The 19,076-nt window shown below is 36.5% G+C and overlaps 1 protein-coding gene across 1 annotated transcript in view; it reads left to right on the forward strand.

The window, feature by feature from the left end:
- Positions 1-19,076, forward strand: part of CATSPERE (catsper channel auxiliary subunit epsilon) — a 175,942-nt gene that overhangs the window by 45,612 nt on the left and 111,254 nt on the right. Inside the window, exons 6-7 of the mRNA XM_040636085.1 lie at positions 2,922-2,946; positions 12,273-12,350. Coding sequence (XP_040492019.1) covers positions 2,922-2,946; positions 12,273-12,350 — 103 coding nt within the window. The remainder of the gene's footprint in view (positions 1-2,921; positions 2,947-12,272; positions 12,351-19,076) is intronic.

A 19,076-nucleotide genomic window follows, 5' to 3' on the forward strand; every position in this document is an offset into this window, starting at 1 on the left:
AAATCTTTCCCTAGGTTTGGGAAGTTCTCAGCCATTTAATCTTTTTTCCCTTCTCTTCTCTCTCTGGGACCCCAGTGATGCATAGATTGTTTCTCTTAATGGTATCCCATAAGTCGCACAGGCTTTGATCATTCCTTTTTATTTTGTTTTTATTTTTTATTTCCTGAACTGGGTAATTGCAAATGATCTGTCTTCCAGTTCACTGATTCTTTCTTCTGTTTGGTCCAGGCTGCTGTTGGAGCCCTCTTATAAATTCTTCTGCATAGTCATTGTATTCCTTAGCTCCAAAATTTCTGGGTTTTTTTTATTTTTTGATGTTTTCTATCTTTGAACTTCTCATTTTGTTCTTCTATTGTTTTTCTGCTATCATTAAGTTGTTGATCTTTGTTCTCCTGTAGCTCTCTGGGCATCTTTAGAACTGTTATTTTGAATTCCTTTTTAGGATTCTTATCTCCATTTTGGGGGATACATTACTGGAATTTACAGTGTTCCTTTGGTGGTGTCAGGGTTATGTGTCAGTCCATAGTCACTGTAAGGGCTGTCAGGGTTCTCAGCAGATCCTCCAGGTCCAGTGACTAGGGACCAGAGCAGGAAGTGATAGTGGCCCAAGCCAGTGGTGTGCACATACTCAGCTGTGAGGGCCTGCTGTAGTTTTCTGTGCACTGGCACAGAGTCAGTTTCAGAAACACACATACTGTTGAGGGCAAGGGCCAGGCTGAATGCAGGCACACTAGCAGCTATAGGAGTCCTGACTGTCTAAGTGCACTCCTGTGGCTTTGGTGTCTCACCATGGATGCAGGCACAGCAGTGGAGGCCAGTGATAGTAGACAGGGCCAGGTCTGGGCTCACAAACACCTTTGAGAGCCTTGGCCATTGGGATGCATTCCCACAACTGCAGGGTCTTGCCACAGACATGCTCATGGTAGCAGAGCAAGTAATGGAAGTTGGGCTGAGAGGCCTATAGGTACACATTTGGAGAAGCTAGCCCCCAAGCACCCACAAGGGGGTGGCTGTCAGCTGTGGGGTTCTAGGCTGCATCTTGCACTTGCACAGGTGCAGAGGCTGGGGCTAGCTGTCTGTGTGGGTCCCATTCTCTGGCAGGGGTGAGGGGAGGGGAATGGGTGCGGGCAGCTGGCATCTGCAAATGCAAAACCTGTGGGGTGAAAACTAGTGAAGTCTGCAGGGGTCCATGGTAGCTGTACTGATCACTGGTTTCTTCTGTGGTGAAAGTTGCCAGGTCCTCTGTACAGAGCAGGTCACTGGGAACCCTGGTTTCTCCCACAGTGTGGCTAATACTGGTAGTCTCCACCGTTCTTCCTTGTTCCTAGTCATCTCTATACATCTCAGCTTTGCTGTTCCCTGGGTGGGATGAAACTAAAGCAGGTCCTTCATGTAATACCCAGGAAAGCTGGGGAAACTGGTCACTCTCCCTGCTCTCCCTTTCCTGGGGAGGGGAATGCTAGCTGGTGAGTTACCTCTTGGCACTGATCAGTGCCAGCTCGGTGGATGGGAGGATAAGGACAAAATGAAGCATTCTTCCTTCCTTTCTTGTCCAGTTGTTCTCAGGTTTTTGTTCCACTATGTTGAAGTTTCTTAAGTTGACTCTTGAGCAATCCAGAACTGTTTGTAGATAGCTGTCTATTTGTTGATTTTTGTGGAGACACAGAGCCTGGCTTCTCCTACTGCACCATCTTGGTGATACCAGCCTCTTCTATTTCTATAATGATCCTTTCCCAGTTTCTTTCCTTGGCTTTTTATGATCTGTCCTTACCTTAACTGTCAGCTCCATTCAGGTTTCTTTCCTTGGCCTTCTTTTCACTCTACACTTCATTCTGTGCACCAACTCAAGAAAGCCAAGCAAACTGATAAAAGAGCCAACAGAATGTTGCTAATCTTCCATGGGAACCAAGGTTGTTACTTTAACATCAGCTGATACTATCTCTCTACAAGGTTACTTTTTATAACCTTTTTAGTATTAATACTAAATAAAGCCTTTCTCATATTATCAGTACATTTCTCCTTTTCCCTTTAAATATTCCTTTCCAGATAGACAGGTAACTCAGTGACCCACTTCTGTTCTTATTTCCTGCAGCTCTGACAAGTAGCATAACGCAGGGCAGACATCCAGCTCTGGAGCTACGGATCTTTTTGATCAACTTAGTACTCTGTGAACTCTTAGCACATTTGTCTATCAAGATTTATAGTACTTATTTTCATTTCTTTTTCTAAAATCAGATTGAACGTATGAAATAATGTTTTCCTTATATGGTCTCAGACACTCACTGCATACATATTTACTGACTCCCAAAATATCTTCATTTGTTTTATATATAATAATGCACTGGGCACTGTGCAGCAATCAGCAAATAAAAGAACATAGTCCTGAGGCATTGACTTTTAGAGATTATATGATAAAGAAAATATAGATGTCTTTAAATGAAAAAAATCACTTTCTAAAAAACATGCAACTTAACATACAAATGAATGTTGTCCCTTTTAGAAAATTTACATTGAAAGGCTGATTAATAAAAGATTTGCATTGCTAATTAATGAACTTGTATCTGACATAAATTACAGCATGTAAACACTACAGGTGTTCTTAGGCAGAATGATCCTGTCATATTTTTAGAGATTAATACTCATGCAACTTTGGCTACATGAACTTGTAGTATTGTCAAGGCAGCATGCAGATTCAAGCCTCTCAGCACTTTGACACATGATGACATGTGAAAATCAATAGTTATGTTTAATTACAGACATATGTAGTTTTCTTAACATTTAGTATTCAATTGCTTATGTGTCTGTAATAGAATATAAGGAGAATATTGAAGGACTTAGAAACATATATATTGAAAGTGTAATATTCAAACTAATATTTAGTGTGCTGTTTACTAAAATATGATTCCTCTTTTTCCCAACAGAAGTTTCTATCACAATTTAACCCAGGTAATCATTTTTTAAAATTTTATATATCCTTCATATATCACTACTATATTATTTCTCTCTAATCTTCCGTGTTTCCCAGAAGGAGAATTTTCCAAACTAATTTTTCAACAAAATTTGCTTGGAGCACAGATATGGTTTGAGGAGCCCTAGAGCTCCACAGATCTTTTCAGGAGATCCATGAGGTCTACCCTTTTCCAACCACATATCTGTGTGAGGGTAGATTTTCTCCACATGCTTCCACCAAAACAACATATACCAATAGCTTGAATGTAGGAGCACAGATGATAATTCAGCTGTCTTCTATTAAGACAGATATTAAAGACATTTTATAATCTAAAACAACCACTTTTCTAATTTTTTTCTAAAAATAGTTATTTTTAAAAATATATATCATGTTAACATATATGGGTTTATTATAGTTTTTAAGATAAATTAATATCTTCAAATCTTCTCAGTTTTAATTTGTTACATGGTAACATGGTAAATATTGATAGATCTAACCCACATAAAACAAAAGCTCTGTGAGAATCTCAATAATTTTTAAGGCTATGAAGGGGAGACTCTTAACTATAGGAAACAAACTAAGGGTTGTTAGAGGGGCGGTGGGAGGGGGGATGGGGTAATTGGGTGATGGGTTTTAAGGAGGTGATGTGATGAGCACTAGTTGTTATATGCAGCTGATGAATTATTGAACTCTACATATGAAACTAATGATGTACTGTATGTTGGCTAATTGAATTTAAATTTTAAAAAAATCTAGTCCAAGGATGGAAGATGGCAGTGGAGTAGGAGGATTCCAGGCTTGCCTCTTTCCATGAATACAATTAGATACTATCAAATTATCCTAAATACACCAGAAGTTGACCTGAAGACTCCACAACTACAGGTAGACAAGAAGCCACAATGGAGAAGGTAGGAAGTGCAGAGATGCAGTTTGGGAGAGAAACAGATCATGGCCCCCATAGAAAGGAGGAAGCCATGGTTGCAGAGAAGGTTGAGAGATAGACTAGCACACAGGGGAGCACACAGGAAAAATGAATCCTCATACCAATTGGCTTGGAAAGTGAGAGGGGCTGAATTTTGTGAGTTCTTGCAGTCTGGAGTTTTAAAGGTCAGTGAGCTTGACTGGAATACAGTCCAGAGGCGACTGCACTGCTCTTGGGGAGAAGTCAGGACAATAACTAGCAGAAATACAGCATGGAAACAGTGATGGGAAGAGTGCCTGCAACACACATTGGGAAGGTTATTCACTCATTTGTGAGTCCCAGAGAGGCAGCATTCATGGAGAGACATCTCTGGGAACAAAGGAATTGCCCAGAACCATTCCCCCCGCCCCGACCCTCAGCAAACATGGGGTCACCTGCAGAAACCAGTGCAGTGCCGACATTGGCTAACTAACTTGTATATATCAAACCCTATCCTCCACACACACTCCAGTGGAACCACCCATCTGAAACATACTTGCCCAGTCCCAGTGCAGCAGGCCACCTTCCCCAGGAGACCACCCAAACCCCTGCTCACACCACACATCCCACTGTGGGAATTTTGCAGGGCCTCTGTTCTGCCAGCAGTGGCAACAAGTCTCATATCAGAAACAGACCAAAACACATCTAGCTAAAACATGCCGTATTATAGCCAGGGACCAAACACTGCCTACAATAGGCATAGAGAGACTCTGCAGATAACTGGCCTGAAGGATAAAGCAGCCAAGATAAAACAGCAGAGTACATGCAGCACACATTGGAGACATTTCCAGAAGCACCAGATCCTGGGGAACAGGGGACATTACATGGCGGGGCACTACAGGACCTCTTCTTCATAAGGCCATTACCCTCAAGAACAGGAGACATAGCTAACATTCCTAACACACAGAAACAGCCACAGAGATATAGACAAAATAAGAAGACGGAGAAATTTATCCCAAGTGAAAGAACAGGACAAGGCCATAACCAGAGATCTAAGTGAAACAGATATAAGTAACATGCCTTGGTAGAGAATTTAAAGCATTGCTCATAAGGATACTCACTGGACCTGAGAAGAGCAGAAGACATGAGTGAGATCCTTAACACAGACATAAGGAACAGCATAGCAGAGATAAAGGGCACAATAAAGAAAATGAGAAACATGCTTCATGAAATGAACAGAGATTGGAAGAAGGATAGGAATGAATTAGTAATCCAGAAGACAGAATGATGGGAAGCAATCAAACTAAACGTGAGATAAAAAAGAATTATGCAAAACAAGAATAGAGTTAGGGAACTCAGTGACTCCATAAAACATAATAACGTTTGTATTATAGAAGTCCCAGGAAAAGGAGAGAGAGAAAATGGGTCAGAAAATGTATTTGAAGAAACAATAGCTGAAAACTTCCCTAATCTGGGGAAGGAAACAGATATCCAGATCCAGGAGACACAGAGAACCCCCATCAAAATCAACAAAAGCAGACAAACACCAAGACATGTTGTAATTAAATTGGCAAAATATAGTGATAAAGAAAAACAAAAGACAAGATAAAAGAAGACAGTAACTTACCAGGGAAAACCCATTAGGCTAGCAGATTTTTCAGCAGTAATGTTCCAAGCCAGAAGGAAGTGGTATGATACACTCCAAGTGCTGAATGGGAAGAATCCACAGTTGAGAATACTCTGTCCAGCAAGGTTAACCTTCAGAAAAGGAGAAGAGAGTTCCCCAGAGAAACAAAAACTAAAGGAGTTCATGACCACTAAACCAGCCCTGCAAGAAATATTAAAAGGGACACTTTGGGTGGAAAGGAAAGACCAAAGGTGACAGTATAAAAGTAAGAATCACAAAAGCAGTAAAAATGAATATTTCTGTAAAAAAAAAAAAACAGTCAAGCGATTCACAAAATAAAAGTATGTGAAATATAACAACATGTATCTAAAATGTGGGGAGAGTAAAGAATGCATTCAAACTTTTAATGACCATGAACTTAATATAGACTGCTACATGCAGAAGAGGTTATATACAAACCTAATGGAAATCACAAATCAAAAACCACTAATAAATATACAAAGAATAAAGAGAAAGAAATCCAAACATATCACTAAAGAAAATCAGCAAACCATGAAAAAGAGAAAGGATCAGAGAAAATCTTCAGAAACAATCACAAAGCAGATAATAAAATGACAATAAGTAAGTATCTATCAATAATTACTTTGAATGTAAATGGACTAAATGTTTCAATGCAAAGATGTATTGTGACAGAATATATAAAAACCCAACACCCATCTACATGCTGCCTACAAAAGACTTATTTCAGACCTAAATATAAGTAGCAATACTCATACTGGACAAAATAGACTTCAAAACAAAGAATGTAACAAGAGACAAAAAAGGACACTATATAATAATAAAAAGGACAATTCAACAAGAAAATGTAACAATTGTAAATATGTATACACCCAACACAGGAGCATCCAAATACATAAAACAGTTAATAACAAACATAAAGGAACTAATTGATAATACATTAATAATAGGGAACTTTAACATCCCACTTACATCAATGGACAGATCATGTAAACAGAAAATCAACAAGGAAACACTGGCTTTGCTTGGTACATTGGGCCAAATGGACTTAACAGATATATTGAGAACATTCCATCCTAAAATAGCAGATTGAAATTTTTAAAAATTGAAATAAGGTGATAATATTTGGAAATTAAAGCTCTATAGAGAGTATAATTTTTTCAAAGCAGTGACTTACTATAAAGGCAATAAAATAATAATAACTATTATAATCAATAAATAAACCTCCTGGTATAATGAAGCCTCCATAAAACCCCAAGGGGACAGAGTTCAGAGAGCTCCCTGGTTGGTGAACACATGGATAATCAGGGAGAATGAGCACCAAGAGAGGGGATGGAAGCTCCTCACCCTTTGCCCATGCCTTCCCTCTGCATCTTTTCCATCTGGCTATTCTTGAGTTAGATCTTTTTATAATAAGCCAGTAATCTATGAATTTTTCTTCAAATTCTGGATCATCCCCTGACTCCTACACCCAGGGAAATGTTGAAGAGGAACTCGACAAAGACCCTGAATGAGAAAGAAGTTCCCAAAAGAGAAGCTAAAGACAAGGCCTTTGTTCTGGTTTCCTGATTCTAAGAAGTCATTCACAAGGGAGAAGTAAAAACAGCACCTTTTCTCTGGCTTCCTGTTTTTTTATTTCCTTGTACTCCAGGATGTGGTTCCTGAGAGTGATGAAGTGGAGGCTGGCAAAACTATTGTCTGAGTTACAGTCTCGGAGTCATTCAGCTAAAGCACACAGAAGGGACCTGCCAACACTTCAAGGTTTCAGCCATAGGCCCTGCCATGGAAGCATGACAGAGGACACTTGTTTCCCCACCACCTGCTATTATTCCCATCCCAGGGAGTTGCTGTCTGCTCCCCTCTGCCCAGCTCCGCAGCAGGTGCCTCAGCAGCAAAGTCCACAGGCAGACACAGGCCCACAACATGCATATATGTACATAATTTTTAAATTAACATAATTTAAGCAGTACTTTTGTCCTAGCATGTGAAAAATAAATAAACAAATAAACCTCCAATAGTAGATCAAGATAGTTGAATGAGCCCATGTGTCCGTGTGTACACTTATCCCAAATCCAACTGATGATATAAATTTCTTATTAAAGCTAGAACAGTGAAAAACAAGAGAGTGTTTATCATTGGATAATTTTAATATAGAAGATAGAGGGAAAATTCTAGAAGTAGAGTACATATTACAGACCCAAATAATACAGAATAACCTCCATCTCACTCGAAACAAAGAAAAGCCTTTAGAAAATATGTGTGGAGAATGCTAGTATACACTTTCACATCAACATAGGTGCATTTGTGTGAGAAATAATTAAAGAACTTAAAGCCAGAGTTTTAACATCAACTTCGGAACTAGGAATAATAGAATATAAGCCCTACTAGATAGGGGTGATGTTTTATTGTATGTATAAGGATAGAAAATGAAGGCCTCCAACCTATGAGAGAAGGAGGAGCTGAAACTAATCTCCTTACATGATACTAGATTTACAAAATGTCTATAAAGTGGGAAATAGTAAAGTTCCACTCACAGGCTTCTAGTAATTCCAAAGAGGTGATACATCCTCCGGGGGCTATAAACGCATAAGGAGTTAACTACATGAAGTATGAGGCGGACGTCCAAGTTCAGTAGCCCAAGAGGTTAAAGAACCTAAAACACAAAAATGCAAGCAGTGAAACACGTAGGGCCCAGGCAGAGGTGACTGCAAAACTCATTTCCATAACCCAGAGTGTATAAGATCCTCCTAGAAAACAAACCCTCTGAAAATAACCTCAAAGGAAAAGGTATAAACCACAAGAAACAGTCTGGAATGGACACATAAAAATGGAGAAAGTTCATACTACTGAAAACAAGGAATGAGAACCATCTGAAAGACTACTAAATCCAGGAATTAAAATTAAAAAAACAATTATACAGCATTCAGAAATTGAAAAACCTCTCACTAAAATGTCTTGAAATGAAAAAATAGGCATCTAAAAATAAAAATTCAATAACAGTTTCAATGGAACACCAGACACAGTTGAGAAAATTGCAGATTTAGTGATTTGGAATAGGAATCATGCAGAATGCACTTTATAAAAGTGAAGATATGGAAAACATCTAAAAAATTAAGAGACATAGAGGATAGACTGAGACAGTTTATCATACTATAATAGGAGTTCCAAAAGGGGAATAAAGTGAGTTGGACATAATACCGAAAGAGATGATTATGGAGAATTCTTCACAACTGAAGACATGAGTACTCTGAAAAACTAAAGTACAGGATGTAGTAAATAACGGCGAACAAATGAGCTATATAATATACTAATAAATTTAAATAAGCATTGACAATCAAAGCTTTCAATAATGGTTTTTTAAACAAAATAAAATTAAAAAGCTAGCCAAGAAAAGAGTGGAAAATGAAGGGGCATTTGGGTTTGAAATTGTTTGAGGTCCTAATGGAATATTACTCAGCCATCAGAAAGAACAACTACCCAACATTTGCAGCAACATGGACAGGACTGGAGGAGATTATGCTAAATGAAATAAGTCAAGCAGATAAAGACAATTATCATATGGTTTCACTCATTTATGGAATATAAGAAATAGGAAGATTGGTAGGAGAAGGAAGGGAAGAATCAAGGGGGGCTAAACAGAAGGGAGAATGAACCATGAGAGACTGTGGACTCTGGGAAACAAACTGAGGGCTTCAGAGGGGAGGGGGGTGGGGGATTGGGATAGGCCTGTGATGGGTAGTAAGGAGGGCACATATTGCATGGCGCACTGGGTGTTATACGCAAATAATGAATCATGGAACATTGCATCAAAAACTGGGGATGTACTGTATGGTGACTAATATAACAAAATAAACATTATTTTAAAAAAAGAAATTGTTTGAGGTCCTTATAAGCATTCAGGATAGGGATACTGGATCAACTTTAGCCTACATTAAATATGCATGTAAAAATGTAAGACTGCCTATTAAAGTCATAGAAATAAATATGTAATTGCTAAAAAGTAGAGTTCTGGAAGAAGAAATTTTAAAATGCTAACAATTTAATAGGAGGTAATGAAACATTAAATAAAGAAAAATTAAAACATAGGATATAGGGACACAAAAATAAGATTTTCAAAATCATTTAAATTAAATTAGTAATCAAAATTGTGATTGGATTAAATTCACCCATTAAATGACAAAAACTCCAGAAATCTGATTTTGGTAAAAGCTACATAGTTAACAAAGAGTAACACAAAATTTGGAAAGAAATGATGCAAACAGATTAATACTATCAAAAGGAAACTGGGGTGATGATATGAATGTCAAATAAAAGATACATGAAGCCCCAAAACTTTAAAAGACATAAAGAGGGAAATTATTTCACGATAACAGAAAAATCTACGAAGAGGAAAATGATATCATCTGTGCTTAACAATATAGTCTCACCTGATCATAATGAAGATAGAAAGTTTCCTCAATTCATTTCCTGAATCCAACACTACTTTAAAACCAAAAGCAGGCAAACAGAAAGTTAGGAAGGGAGGAAGGGAAGAAAGTGTAGACCAATATCCTTGTATATATAGATGCAAAAATTCTGGACAAATATTAGCGAATGGAATCCAGCAATATATTAAAATAATATCTTCGAGAATGCAACACTGGTTCAATACCAAGAAATCTGACAACAATATCCATTCCAACAACACAATAAAGAAGAAAATAAATGATCACATAGTAAATTTAAAAATTATGAATAGCCATTCCTAATGAAAACACCAAGCGAAGCAAGTTTAGAAGGAAACCACTTGATTTTAATAAAAAACACTGACTTTTCAAATAACTGAAAATGTTTATTATAAATCATGAAATAATTCTGATTCAACTAAAATCAGGAACTGGACAGATGTGCTCAGTGTCATCATTATTAATTAACATTATCTTGAACATAATAGTATAAGTAGTAAGACAAAAAATGTACAATATTGTAAATTTATAATAGCAATAAAGAATATAAAACATGAATAAATTTAACAAGAAAGACACAAAACCTGTAGCAAGAGCCACTCTTAGAGTTTATCGAATGAGGGACACTGGATGATGTATGGCACTATTGAATTAGTATGTTGTACACCTGTAGAATATTATTCAGTCCTTATAAAAGTTGACACTGGGGAATTTCAATGATGTATATGCATGAGAAAAAGAAAATGTGGGAAGTGTGTTATTATAATATGTATAACAGAATGTGGGAAGAGTTTTAAAACTCTTAAAATGCCTCTTTTTAAAAATACATGTAAATATTTAGGGAGAAAGACAGGGAAGGATACACACTAGTTGTTTAAATCAAGTTACATAGATTGAGAGAGGCTTAATAGGTGAAGGAAATATAAAGGAGAAATAAAACCCTGCTATAAAAAGGAAGGAAGGAAAGAAAGGAAGAAAGGAGGGAGGGCAGCAGTATATAGAGACAATATAGAATTAAGGCAAACAGGTGAAATAGGATAGGTAGGAATGTCATATAATTATAAAAGGAATAAAATCTTCATATATGTGTGTATATATATCCACATAACCACAACACAGATCAAGATATAAAACATAGATGTAGAAGGTCTTAACATAAAGAACTTCCCAAAATTAATAAATAAAAGACTAACAACCCCATAGAAAAACGGAAAATAAGTAACAAAAATGAATAGTTCACAAGACAGGAAATACAAGTGGAACTTAAACATATGGAAAGATGTTCAAACTTTTTTTATAATGAAATTGATGCAGGTTAAAACTGCATCAAAGTACCATTTTTCACCCATCGGACTGGCAATGTGACAACGCACGATGTTGGGAAGGCTGTGAAGAAGGAAGAAATCTCATACATTGCTGGTGTGACGGTATATTGGTGGAGTTTAGCAGTATCTATGAAAATTACAAATGCATGTACCATATGCCTCAACAGTTACACTTTCAGGTATACTCCAAGGTCAAAATAACACACAATTTGCTCATTATAGCACTGATTATAATGGCAAAGGATTGAGAACGAATGTTTATTAGTAGGTTACTAGTTAATTATGATTCCTCCATAATTTGGAATAATAAGCAGTAGAAAAGTTAATGAGAATATGTAAAGATCTCTAAGATAAAACTTTAAGTGAAGAATATAATGTTTGAAAAAATGTGGTTAGCATACTTACATTTATATAAAAAGAAAAAATAACATCTTAGTTATGCACAAAAATTTTACAGAAATATAAACAAGAAAACTTACTAATAGTAGATACTTGTGGGGTGCAGTGGGCTTGTGGGGATTGAGTGATGGAATACAGAGTGGGAGAGACTATTTTTACTTCATTTTTAATGTAATTTGTTTTTTAACTATGTGAATAAATTGTCTATTCAAGAAAAAAATTAACAAAAAAGAAAAAAATTAGATCTACGTCTATTGAAATGACCATGGCATATAAGTAACAAAAGCAAATTAGAAATAACATGCATTGTGTGATTTCATTTTTGTAAAAAGTGAGGGGGTGAGGGGTTGCTGTGTCTAATTATGATTGTAGAGAAAGAGATATGCACATTCATACAGGGTTTTAACATTGGTTACCTCAGACCTTCCTTCATAGGTCTTTGCTTTGTTTCACTTGTTGAAAACAACACGTATCACTTTTGATATTTTTAATGGGATAATCAAAATTTTTTAAATAAATAAAAACACTTTTATGGTTGAGTTTTGCCACAACTAAAAATGAAATTTGTCCAAAATGTAAAGGAATGCAAACACTTTTTATTTTGTAGGTGGTGGTTATATGGATATATGATCCAGAAAATGCGGACCCCAGTGAGCTGCTATGGAATGCGAATGAACCTTCACTAGTAGGTGGAAACATTATTATTATCACAAATAAAGCAATATCTATGTTTCCTTTTTAAGGGCTTTGAATCATCTATTTTAAGCATTTCCAGAACTAATTAAACACACCTTAATTGTCCATTATTTTTAGCCACTGTAGAGATTTTGAGCAATCCACAATTATAAATCTTTCTGTTGAATTCTATTGAGCATTGTCTGTAATTTCTATGAACTGCGTTATTCATGGAGATGCTAACCTTCAAAGTGCTTTAAAGATGTTCCTTGTGCATCTATCTTAAAATCATCCTTCAAAAATCTGTCCAGTCCCTTACTGAATCCTTTACCACTTGCAAACTAGTGCATTTACTAAAGGTACCGCACAGCAGATAAATACAGATGGTTTTCAACTTATGGTGGCTTGACTTATGGCTTTTCAACTTTACCATAGTGTAAAAGTGATGCACATTCTATAGAAACTGTTCTCTGAACTTGGGTCTTTTCCCAGACTAGCGGGCTAGCAGGATGTGGTATGATACCATCACATGACGCTGGGTGGCGGCAGTGATCACAAGACTAAACGATCAGTACACAAACTATTCTGAACACATACAACCATTGTTTTCACTTTCAGTACAGTATTCAATGATTTACATGAGATATTTAACACTTTATCATAAACAGACCTTGTGTTAGATGGTTTTGCCCAATGGTAGGCTAATGTGTTTTGAGCACATTTGAGGTAGGCTGGGCTAAGCTATGATGTTTGGTAGGTTAGGCACATTGAATGCATTTTCAGTTTATGATGGGTTTATCAGGACATATCCCATCGTAAGTCCGTTCTCTTATTTGTTACAAATTTACCTCTTTCATGATTTAAGTTATGTCTTCTGTTACAATTAAAATGTATGAAGAGAAACACAAAATGAACGATTTTAATCTCATGTGATACTATGTCTTAATGAGACAAGATCTGATTTTTGAATAGCATGTTCCATGCCTCTTGGTAATGAAATTCACAAGAGATGGACTGAGAAATCAGAATGATGGACCTATCAATTAATTGTTTTATTTGGCAAGTGGCTTTAGAGGGAATACAATTATTCAATTGTAATTAAACACTTTAGGCATTACTGTGACTTAATTTCTAATCTAAATGAAAATATGTGCATTTTAACATTTCGTCCATGCATACCTAATACTTTGCTTTTTTTTAATTTTATGTTTATTCACAACCATGTCATTCCCATAAAACCTTTCTATGGCTCTTGGTTACCAACAGCAGACTCTTGACTCTTAACATGGCACACAAAGCCCTGGAACATGCTGTCTCTGCCACCCTTCTCTGGCCTCAGCTCTCCACGTGTCCTACCTCCAGCAGCAGCACCCTGCTGTTTCCTTGCACACACCTGCTGTTCCATGGCTCTGAGTCTTTGCTTATGCTGTTCCCTCTATGGTAACTGCTTCCCTATGTTCATCTTCTCATGTTTTCCTTCTCAAGTCAGGTATCACTGCCTCTAAGATGCTTGCCTTAACCAAATCAGGATTTTTTCATATGAGTAGTTTGAGGGCATTATTTTTTTTTAATTTTTTTAAAAGATTTTATTTATTTATTCGACAGAGATAGAGACAGCCAGCGAGAGAGGGAACACAAGCAGGGGGAGTGGGAGAGGAAGAAGCAGGCTCATAGCGGAAGAGCCTGATGTGGGGCTCGATCCCATAATGCCGGGATCACGCCCTGAGTCGAAGGCAGACGCTCAACCGCTGTGCCATCCAGGCGCCCCTGAGGGCATTATTTTAATGCTACAGTTTTGATAAATCATCAACAAAACAGCTCTGGCAAAATAAATGTAAATTCTGTTTGCATTTTTATCAGCCAATATTTAATGTGACTGACAGACACTCAAATCATAATTCTACCCTTTACTCTTCATTCTCTTCCTGAACAACCTCTGGCTTTGAACTCTAAGTATTTCCTTATCTTTAACTCATTCCTGTATTTTATTCCCTCTTTGAACCTCAGCCCATCCCTGTCTCTCATTAACTTCCTCCATAGCCTTACCCTATGCCCAACACCCACACCAGGGAAAAGAGGACCAACAGTGGGGTACAACTCAGGAGTGGGGTACAGAATAACTTATTTGTACAATTTGGTTAAAAAATATTAAAAAGTTCAGGGTTTTATTTTGAGGTTTTTTTTCTTTACCATTTTAACTCTGAATTATATCATAAAGAAAAAAAGCAAGAAGTTTAGTATACAGTTTAATGAGTGATAATAATTAGCCATATAACCACTACCAAGAAGTAAAACACTAATGATAGTACGGAAGGTCCCCACGTGTGCCACCTGCATGGACATAATTTCTCCCTCCACCTTAGAAATCACTTGATGAATATAATCCCTTTGTTCCCTCTAAAGGTAACCGTTATTCTTAATTTTATGGTAATAATTGCTCTGCTTTTATTTTTAATTTGCCTCATGATTCCTAAACAATGCAGTTCAGTAGGTTTTGGGTTTGTGTTTATTTTTCTGCTTTATATAAATGGAATCATGTTTTATATACATTGTACATATTCCTTTGGGGGGGGTGTACCCTATATAAGATTTATTTGTGTTATAATGTACCTATAGTTTATTCATTTTTGTTCCTATATGATGTTTCATCATTCCAACATACTATACATTTTTTATCCAGTCTGCCATTGATGAATTTTGGGTTGTTTTATGTTTTGTTTTGTTTGTAATGAGTGTTGGTTTCCTTTTTTGTTCAGCTTTGTTGAGATGCAAATGATATATAATATTGTATAAGTTTAAATGTACACTGCTGATCTGATACACTTACATATTGTGAAATGATTACCACAGTAGCATTTTTTTTAAAGATTTTACTTATTAATTTGACATAGAGACACAGCCAGTGAGAGAGGGAACACAAGCAGGGGGAGTGGGAGAGGGAGAAGCAGGCTCCCAGCAGAGGAGCCTGACACGGGGCTCGATCCCAGAACGCTGGGATCACACCCTGAGCCGAAGGCAGACGCTTAACCACTGCGCCACCCAGGCGCCCCAACACAGTAGCATTTTTTAACACCTTTATCACCTCACATAATTACCGTTTCTTTTCTGTGGTAGGGTTACTTAAGATTTGTTCTCTCATCAACTTTCAAGTGTTTAGTACTGCGTCTTTAACTATACGCATCATGCCATACATTAGATTCCCAGAGTTTATTCATCTTACAACTGGAAGTCTGTACCCTTTGACCACCATGTCCCCATTTGCTCACCCCCTCAGTCCCTGCAGTCACCATCCTACTCTGTTTCTCTGACTTCAGCTTTCGTAGATTCCACCTACAAGCAAATCTTACAGGATTTGTCTTTCTCTGCCTGACTTATTTCACTTAGCAGAATGCCCTCCAGGTTCATCCATGTTGTTGCAAATGGAGACTTTTCCTCCTTTTTTATGGTCAAATCATAGTCCATTGAATATAAATACCACAACTTCTTTATCCTTTCATCCTCTGATAGGCTGCTTCTGTATCTCGGCTATTGTACATAATACTGAAATAAACATAGGGGTGCATGGATCTTTTTGGATTACTGTTTCCATTTTCTTTGGGTAAATATTCAGTAGTGGAATTATTGCATCAGATGGTATTTCTATTCTTATTTTTTTGAAGAACCGCCATACTGTTTTCCATAGTGGCTGCAGCAATGTACATTTATATTCCCACCAACAGGGCACAAGAGTTCCTTTTCTCCACATCCTCACCAACACTTGTTATTCTTATCTTTTTTATTTTAGCCATTGTGACAGGTATAAGGTGAGGCATCTTTTCATATACCTTTTGGCTATCTGTATGTCATCTTTGGGAAAAAGTCTGTTCAGATCTTCTGCCCATTTTTTAATTGGATTGCTAGTTCTTTTGCTATTGAGTTGTATGAGTTTTTATACATTTTGGATATTACCCCCTTTAACAGATAGATGATTTGCAAATATTTTCTCCCACTCTGTAGGTTGCCTTTCATTTTGTTTTTTCGTTTTGATTTCCTTTGCTGTGCACATATGATTTTTATTCTTTGCTCTGTCGTAGTGGATTATACTGATTAATTTTTGGAAAGTTGAACCAGCCTCACATACCAAGAATGAATCCCTGTTGGCCATAGTATATAATTCTTTTTACATATTGTTGGCTTCTGTTTGCTATTGTATTTCCATTTAGTTCAGATTTTTAAAACTTTTTAAATTTCTTTCGAGACTTCTTCCCTGATCCATGTGTTATTTAAAAGTGTGTCAATTTCCAAGTATTTGGGGATTGTTCGATTACCTTTCTGTACTGACTTCTAGTTTAATTCTGTTATACTCTGACAATGTATTTTCTATGATTTCTATTCTTTTTTTAAATTTATTTGTTTTTTAATTCTACTATAATTAATGTACAGTGTTATATTAGTTTCAGCTATACAATATAGTGCAATAATTCTATACATCACTCAGTACTTATCACGACAAGGGCACTCCTTAATCCCCTTCACCTATTTCACCCATTCTCCCACCCACCTCCCCTCTGATAATCACCAGTTTGCTCTCTATAGTTAAGAGTCTGATTTTTTGTGTGTCTTTTTTTTTTCTTAGATCATTTGTTTTCTTAAATTCCACATATGAGTGAAATCATATGGTATTTGTCTTTCTCTGACTCATTTCACTTAACATTATACTTTCTAGGTCCCTCCATGTTATCACAAATGGCAAGATTTCACTTCATCTTAATAGCTGAGTAATAGTCCATTGTACATATATCCCATATCTTCTTTATCCATTCATCTATCGATGAACATTTGGGCTGCTTCCATATTTTGGCTGTTGTGAATAAGCCTGCAATAAATATAGTGGTGCATATATCTTTTCAAATTAGTATTTTTGTTTTCTTTGGGTAAATACACAGTAGTGAAATTACTGGATCATATGGTAATTCTATCTTTAATTTTTAAAGAAACCTCCATACCATTTTCCACAGTGGCTATACCAGTTTGCATTCCCTCCAGCAGTGCACCAGAGTTTCTTTTACTCCACATCCTCGCCAACACTTGTTTCTTTGATGTTAACCATTCTGACAGGTGTGAGATGATATTTCATTGTAGTTTTGATTTTCATTTCTCTGATGAATAGTGATATTAAAGATCTTTTCATGTATCTGTTGGCCATGTATGTCTTCTTGGCAGAAATAACTGTTCATGTCTTCTTCCCATTTTTTACTCTATTATTTGGGGTATTTTTGGTATTGAGTTGTATAAATTCTTTATATATTTTGGATACTAACCCTTTTTTGAATATATCACTTGCAAATACCTTCTCCCATTCAGAAGATTGTCTTTTTGTTTTGTTGATTGTTTCCTTTGTTGTGCAGAAGCTTTTTATTTTGATGTAGTCCCAATAGTTTATTTTTGTTTTTCTTTCCCTTGCCTCAGGAAATGTATCTAGAAAAAATTTCCTGTGGCTGATGTCAAAGATATTACTGCCTGTGTTCTCTTCTAGGATTTTTATGGTTTCAGGTCTCACATTTAGTTTCTTAATCCATTTTGAGTTTATTTTTGTGTACAGTGTAAGAAAGTGGTCCAGTTTTATTCTTTTGCATGTAGCTGTCCAGTTTTCCAACACAGTTTGTTGAAGAGACTGTCTTTCTCCCATTGTGTATTCTTGCCTCCTTTGTCATAGATTAATTGATCATATAATTGTGGGTTTATTTCTGGGCTCTCTATTCTATTCCATTGAACTATTATGTCTATTTTTGTGCTGGTACCATACTGTTTTGATAACTACAGCTTGTAACATACTTTGAAATCTGAAATTGTGATACCTCCAGCTTTGTTCTTTCTCAAGATTGCTTTGGCTATTTGGGGTATTTTGTGGGTCCATACAAATTTTAGGATTGTTTGGTCTAGCTCTGTGAAAAATGCTGTTGGTATTTTCATAGGGATTGCATTAAATCTATAGATTGCTTTGGGTAGTATAGACATTTTAGCAATATTGGTTCTTCCAGTCCATGAGCGTGGAATATCTTCCCAATCATTTGTGTCATCTTCAATTTCTTTCATTAGTGTTTTATAGTTTTCAGAGCACAGGTCTTTCACCTCCTTGGTTAAGTTTATTCCTAGGTATTTTATTATTTTTGGTGAAGCTGTAAATGGAATTGTTTTCTTAATTTCTCTTTCTGCTATTTCATTATTAGTGTATAGAAATGCAACAGATTTCTATATATTAATTTTATATCCTGAAACCTTACTGAATTTGCTTATCAGGTCTACTAGGTTTTGGTGGAGTCTTTAGGGTTTTCTTTTCTTTTTTTAATTAAGTAGGCTCCACACCCAGCATGGAGCCCACTATGGGACTTGAACTTACAACCCTGAGATTGAGACCTGAGCTAAGATCAAGAGTCAGAGACTTAACCAGCTGAGTCATCCAGGATCCCCTTTAGGGTTTTCTATGTATAATATCATGTCACCTGCAAACCGTGAAAGTTTTACTTGTTCCTTATCAATTTGGGTGCCTTTTATTGCTTTTTCTTGTCTGACTGCTGTGGCTAAGACCTCCAGTACTATGTTCAATGGAAGGGGCAAGGAAGGACATCCTTGCCTTGTTCCTGATCTTAGGAGAAAAGCTTTCAGTTTTTTTACCATTGAATATAATGTTAGCTGTTGATTTTTCCTATATGTCCTTTATTATGTTGAGATATGTTCCCTCTAAACCTACTTTGTT

This window comes from Ursus maritimus, unplaced genomic scaffold, assembly GCF_017311325.1.
Source record: "Ursus maritimus isolate PB19 unplaced genomic scaffold, ASM1731132v1 scaffold_2, whole genome shotgun sequence".
Lineage (NCBI taxonomy): Eukaryota > Metazoa > Chordata > Mammalia > Carnivora > Ursidae > Ursus > Ursus maritimus.